General features: G+C 43.3%; 1 protein-coding gene across 3 annotated transcripts in view; it reads right to left on the reverse strand.

Moving 5' to 3' along the window:
- The window catches only part of flr (actin-interacting protein 1 flr), a gene marked incomplete at its 5' end in the record, with an annotated part of 240,820 nt that overhangs the window by 182,955 nt on the left and 51,326 nt on the right, over positions 1 to 6,539 (reverse strand). For all 3 annotated transcript variants that reach the window (XM_070092751.1, XM_070092750.1, XM_070092749.1), the window contains 2 exon segments: positions 372 to 605; positions 2,172 to 2,327. In XM_070092751.1, the coding sequence (XP_069948852.1) occupies positions 372 to 605; positions 2,172 to 2,327 (390 nt within the window).

Below are 6,539 nucleotides of genomic sequence, written 5' to 3' on the forward strand. Positions count from 1 at the left end.
CTATTTTCTTTCTAGTTCTTGTTCTTGTTTATTTCCTCTTACCTCCATGGGGAAGTGGAACAGAATTCTTCCTCCATATGGCATGCATGTTGTAAGAAGCGAGTAAAATGCCAGGAGCAAGGGGCTAGTAACCCCTTCTCCTGTATATATTACTAAATGTAAAAGGAGAAACTTTCATTTTTCCTTTTGGGCCACCCCGCCTCGGTGGGATACGGCCGGTTTGTTGAAAGAAAGAGAGAAGATAAAGAAATCTACAAACATAATATAAAGGCATAAATATACAAAACAATAATAAATTATCACGTATAATTAATGATAAATTTTATTACAACATGGAACTGCCATTTGTGGCAAAGTCCTAAACTTTTTACCTTAACAATCCTCTTCGGTTTGGAGGGATTTGCTGGATCAAGATAGTTAATGAACCCTGACAATGAGACTGAAATTAGGTAGTTTCCAGCCCATATGCAAGACATCTGCTGATCTTCAAGTTCAGTGCCCATAGAAAACTCAGCCACTGCATCTCCAGATTCCACATCCCACAATTTACATGACTTGTCTCCACTAGCTGATAATAGTTGCTTGCTGTCAGGGCTCCACGATACCTAAAGCAACATTTTTATTTAGATGAAACTAGGTTGGGCTTTGTCAAAAGGTAGAAAATAACCGTATTATTTATTACTATATATGAACTTACATCAACAAGGAAACACCTACAAGTGGATTCCAGAAAATCAGGTAGCCAGACTAGATTTGTGGAGGCAGAAATTGCATTAATTGCACTCTGATGGAAAGATAAGGATGTTGTATTATGGTGGATCACTGGAATTTTTATGTCCATGCTATTCCAGAAAGACAGCCAGGGAATGAGTGATGGTGAATGAAATCTCCAAGAGGTCATCTCGCTTTGGTGAGAAACAGCTGTTAACCCATAAACAGTCCAAACGTATATATACGTTTTTTCAACATTTGAAAGTATGTAAAAAAAGTAGTTCCTTTTTTTTTTTTACATTTGAAAACGTGTAAAAAAACTTTGATCTACTTTTTTTTTTGTTATATTTGAAAATATGTAAAAAAAAAAACGTAATCTACTTTTGGAGCACTACGCATATGAACGTAGGTCTGCTTGGACCGTTTACAGGTTATTAAAAAATGCATAGAAACTTTAAATTATATGTTCAACTTACTAGCCACTTCTCAAAAGCAGGGTGACACAAAAGAAAATATATACCAAAACTCTCTCTCTATTTACCTCTCAATAATGATAGACACTATACTTAAGTGCTGATGAACTGATCAACAACCTCCCCAAGCCCATCTTCAGTTTATGCACCATAGTTCTCAAAAATCAAAACTGAAGTCTAAATAGCTAGTTTCCCAAGAGTCCCTTCAATTATTACTTTACTCAAACTCAAAAGAGCACATCACATCCTATAAACCACTCTTTTATTCTAACGTATGTACTCACAAATGCCAGCTGGGTGTCAGAGTGCCTTTATCTCATCACCTCTTTCAAACACTCCCTACAATTCCTACTTTTTTCATGCATCCCAGATTTAAACACTTTTCACACCCAACTCCTCCATTATTTGCTCTTTCAATAATATTCAACCCATTCATTACATGAAGAACACAAACTAAGACAATACAGTACTTCTTTTCCTATTACAATAATCTGCAATGAGGTCACCCCACCAAGGTGGGGTGACCCAAAAAGAAAGAAAATCCCCCAAAAGAAAATACTTTCATCATCATTCAACACTTTCACCCCACACCTACATAATCACTGTTTTTGCAGAGGTGCCCAGAACACAACAGTTTAGAAGCATACATGTATAAAGATACACAACATATCCCTCCAAACTGCCAATATCCCAAACCCCTCCTTTGAAGTGCAGGCATTGTACTTCCCATTTCCAGGACTCAAGTCCAGCTATAAAAAATAACCGGTTTCCCTGAATCCCTTCATTAAATATTACCCTGCTCACACTCCAACAGCTCATCAGGTTCCAAATACCATTCGTCTCCATTCACTCCTATCTAACACGCTCACGCACGCTTGCTGGAAGTCCAAGCCCCTCGCCCACAAAACTTAGTTTACCCCCTCCCTAAACAATTCACAAACATTTTATTTCTAAACCAACAGATTTTTGCATAAAACCCTAACTTACAGCATATATTCCACCTTTATGGGCTGGACTACCAAGTTCCTTCTCCAGTTCTGCATTAGTACCATTGTAAACAAAGATCTTGCCATCAAATCCACCAGTGGCAAACTTCTCCCCGTTGGGTGAGTAACGGACTGACTGTACAAACTTAGTATGGTCCTGAAACAAATATGAAGACAGTGTTTCAGTGACAAAATTTATACATGACTTAAAAAAAGTTAGTGCTCATAGAGAGTAACAAAGAAGATGTAGCAACAAATTCTGAAATTGTCATTTATTGTGTGAGAGAAGTTACCATTCTATCATAGAAAAATGTCAATTAGACACTTGGAGTGTTGTGTGTGCACGTGCATGTGTGTGTGCACATGTGCATGAGTGTGTGCGCATGCATGTAAGCATCCCTGTGCATGTATACATGTGAGTGTGTGTGTGTGTGTGTGTGTGTGTGTGTGTGTGTGTGTGTGTGTGTGTGTGTGTGTGTGTGTGTGTGTGTGTGTGTGTGTGTGTGTGTGTGTGTGTGTGTCAGCATAGTTGCTGATCCCTGTGTTATATAGCATAGCATATAGTATCATCCATGTGCTTTAGATAGGAGATCCCTTTTAGGCCTGTGACTTTGTGTGACATCACGGGATGCGCATGTGTACGGTCGTACCTCTGCCCCGGTCTCAGTCGGCATAGACATCCAGGCTAAGACAGGCAGAGGCTGGGCTCCATTTCTCTCATCACAGTCTGACAATATATATCGTTACCATCCAACAAGTGTGTCTACCTTCAACCCTCGATATCTCCATTTAAGAACCCCTACGACAAATGGTGACAGCGGTGTGGGCATAAAATTGATAATTACGCCGATGTACGGAGATTTCTTTCGACCAGCAAGACGGCCATTTCGTGTCGCCAGTAGGCCGACCTACGCCAGCCAGCTATCTCAGCCAGTTCTCCCGCCCAAGCTCCTACCAGCTTCTACACCATTCACTGGACAGTCTCTTTGTATTAGTGTTTATCTGCTTATTTGCATCACTCCCGAGGGGTTGACCCGAGTTTACAAAATAAGCCAGCTTCCAGTCTGTGATTCTGCTCTTGACTCTCGCCCAGGCAGGTCATAGCAGCTCTCCTTACTTACTCTGTCTCCCTACGATCCCCGTTGGGGAGGGGAATCTTTACCAGCATTGTCATCGCCTTGACTTACACGATGAGCTACGCAAATCGTGTAAAGATCAAACCAAGAAATGGTACCGTTGATGATTCAACGAAGATTGCTCTTGCAACTGTTGTTCAGGGAGCACTGGAAGTAAAATTCAACACCATATTGTCACTGAAAGAAGCATTCATTGTTGTGTGTCACGATGATGCTGAAGCAGAGAAGCTACTCACTACAGAAGCCATCACTACTCTTACTACGTCATCTCCTGCCCTCAGGGCAAGGAAATCAGTATTCCTAAAAAAACTGGACAAGATTCTGACGTCTCAAACACCTGCTGAACTCAAGTCATCCATCGAGACGCAAAATACTTGGACTACTGTTGACAGCATTACAAAAATCCCAAATGCAACGTCCATGATAAAGGTCACCTTCACCAACGTGAACATGGCTGCCACTGCACTGAACGAAGGTCTTGCTGTCTACTACTACTACATCAGCCCTACCTACATTGAAGCAGAGAGATATCACTACATCCAACATTGCTGGAACTGTTATTCATACCATCACACCACCAATGCATGTCCAGTAAAAGACAAGAAGTTCTGCACTACATGTGGTAGTGAGGGACACACCTTCAGTTCCTGCACCGCTGCTGCTCCAACACAACCAGCGTGCTTAAACTGCAAGAGTAATGATCACCATACACTGGCAGCAAAATGTCCTACAAGAAAGGATATTATGAAGAAAACACAAGATGCAGCAAAGAAAAAACCTACTAGCAACACTCCAACGTATGCAGCAATTGCAAAAATACAAGCAGACACTACAAAATTACTTCAAGCATCTACTCAGCCCGCCTCCACCACCACCACTACCATCACTCCTCCAACATGTGACGTAAGGAAGATTCACTACTGTCTACTATACGCTCATATGCAAAACATGGCTGTACCTGGATCATTTAACTCTACCATCAACGAGTTATTTGCATTAAATAACATGCCTTCATTTACATTTCCAGCATCTCCACCTTCTGAAGAAATTCTCAAATTCACCAAAAATTTAATCGCCAACTCTTCTGCAGAAGTTCCATCAACACCACCAACTAGTGACGTCAATCCAACAACGACCAATGAGAAGCCTCCACCGCCACCACCTCTCACTGAATCCAACCAATCAGAAGCTTTACCACCAGAAACATCTTCTAATTCGTCTACTGAAGTTGAAAACGAAGCAACACCACCTTCCTCTACTCCACCACCGCCTTCTCTACTTAGCTCACGTCGATTACCTGGAACACCATGGGTTAAACACAAAGGACTCATATTCTACACCACGAGGCTGTACCCTGCAAGCATGACTCGCCTAGAACTCATCCAACATCTCCAAGACAACACTGTATCGTACCAAAGCGAAGAAAGACCATTCCCTACCTACAACCAGATACTCCACCAACTCCAAACCAACGAATACTACTACAGCTCTCCCATAAGTGTGATACAACTCTCTCGAAAACAATTTACCGCACTGATAAACGGTTTAAGACCATAACCAACTCATCCTGCTTGCTGTCTTCTGACACTCCCAGCTCCTACCGCTGTCTTCACCATCCTCTCCTAGTGAGCCAAGCAATGACATCAGTCAAGCCTCTCTATCTACGTCTCCAGTACTTTTGTATCACATGTCCCAAAGTGGTTGGGCCACTTGCCTTGATTCCTCCTCTTCCCCTCCTCCCCATCCTTTTCCAGTTATTTCCATCCTTCCATATCCTTCTTCCTTCCCATCTTACGACAGCTCTCGTCGTCCTCGATTCGATTCGATTCAGTCTGTGGTGAGGGAGCCCAGTCGAGCCTAGTCTATTTCATCCAGTTCTTTTGCCTGCGAAGCCAGCTTTCCACCCCTGCTGTGCTCATCGTGTGAAGTTATCAAGCTATTCTGTGTGAAGGGTTAAGATAAGCCAGCTAGCAACTAACCCAGGTGTCTTACCCCAGTACTCAAGCAAGCCACGTGAGTAGTCTTCATCGCTTGTGATTCAAGCTCCAAGCCATCCTGAGTGCTCTTTTTTCATCCCTGTGGTGTTGTGGTATTTCATGGGTGTATTTTAAGCTAGCCAGCTTAGAATATCTTCGCGGCAGTGTGGCTGTTCTCAGTGAGGCTTACGCCGTTCAACCCATAGGCCCAACCACCCACGACCACGTGTGTCTCACCACGCGGTCTCAGACGCCTTAGTCCTGTTATATCCACAGTTATACATCACTGCAATTATCACCTTGGGACCACCAGAGTGAAGCATTCCCACTATGTAATCACTTTCTTCTCCGCTGTCTCCTCTCTCCAGCTCATCAAAATTCCATCGGTGTTTGATCAGCAATGCCACTCCTCCACCCCCTCTGTTCCTTCTGTCTTTTCTCAGGATCTGGTATCCCGCTGGAAAGATGGCATCTGTTATCATACCTGTAAGCTTGGTTTCTGTGAGAGCTATGATGTCTGGTGATGCCTCTTTGACTCTTTCGTGCCACTCCTCCCACTTGTTTGTTATTCCATCAGCGTTTGTGTACCATACCTTCAGTTTCCTTTCCAACACTGTGGTTTGGGGGGCCTGTGGGGGTGGGAGACCTGGTAGCATACTGTGGGATTCTATGGTTGGGGGTTGGGTGGAAGCTGTGGGTATGGATTGTATTGTGTGTTGGGATGGTGTGATAGGTTGTGGGGTTCTGAGGATAGTTGTGTGCGTGCTTGCCCTAGCTGCTCTGTTCTGCTCTGACTGACCTCTGCTGGTTCCATCCTTGTCTCCTTTCCTAGCTCCTTTCGCTTTTTTGTCCTCTCCCTCAGCTGCTGTCTCTCTGTTCGTGTTCTGTCTCTGTCTAGGAACACCTTCTTGTACTCTTCCGAGCTTTTCAACCGTGGTTTCTCTTGGAGGATCCTGTTCCGCACTGCTTCTGTCCTGAGAATCAGCTTGATCGGTCGGTTTCTCCCCTTCAAGTACCCCCCTATTCTCTGAAAATTTACAATCTCATCCATGTCTTCTCCCCCTATTTCCGTGATGATTTTCTCAATCTTCTTTCTTTCTTCCTGCTGTCTTTCAGTGTGTGTCCTTTCCTCTCTCTCCCGAAGCCCATGGATAATAACTGATTTTGCCCTTTCCTCCTCCCATTGCCTCTCCCTCTGTGACTCTGGTTCCTGTCTGTATGTGGTCATTTTCTCCCTTGATTTTTCCAGTGGCTCTT

This window comes from Cherax quadricarinatus, chromosome 40, assembly GCF_038502225.1.
Source record: "Cherax quadricarinatus isolate ZL_2023a chromosome 40, ASM3850222v1, whole genome shotgun sequence".
Taxonomy (NCBI): Eukaryota; Metazoa; Arthropoda; class Malacostraca; order Decapoda; family Parastacidae; genus Cherax; species Cherax quadricarinatus.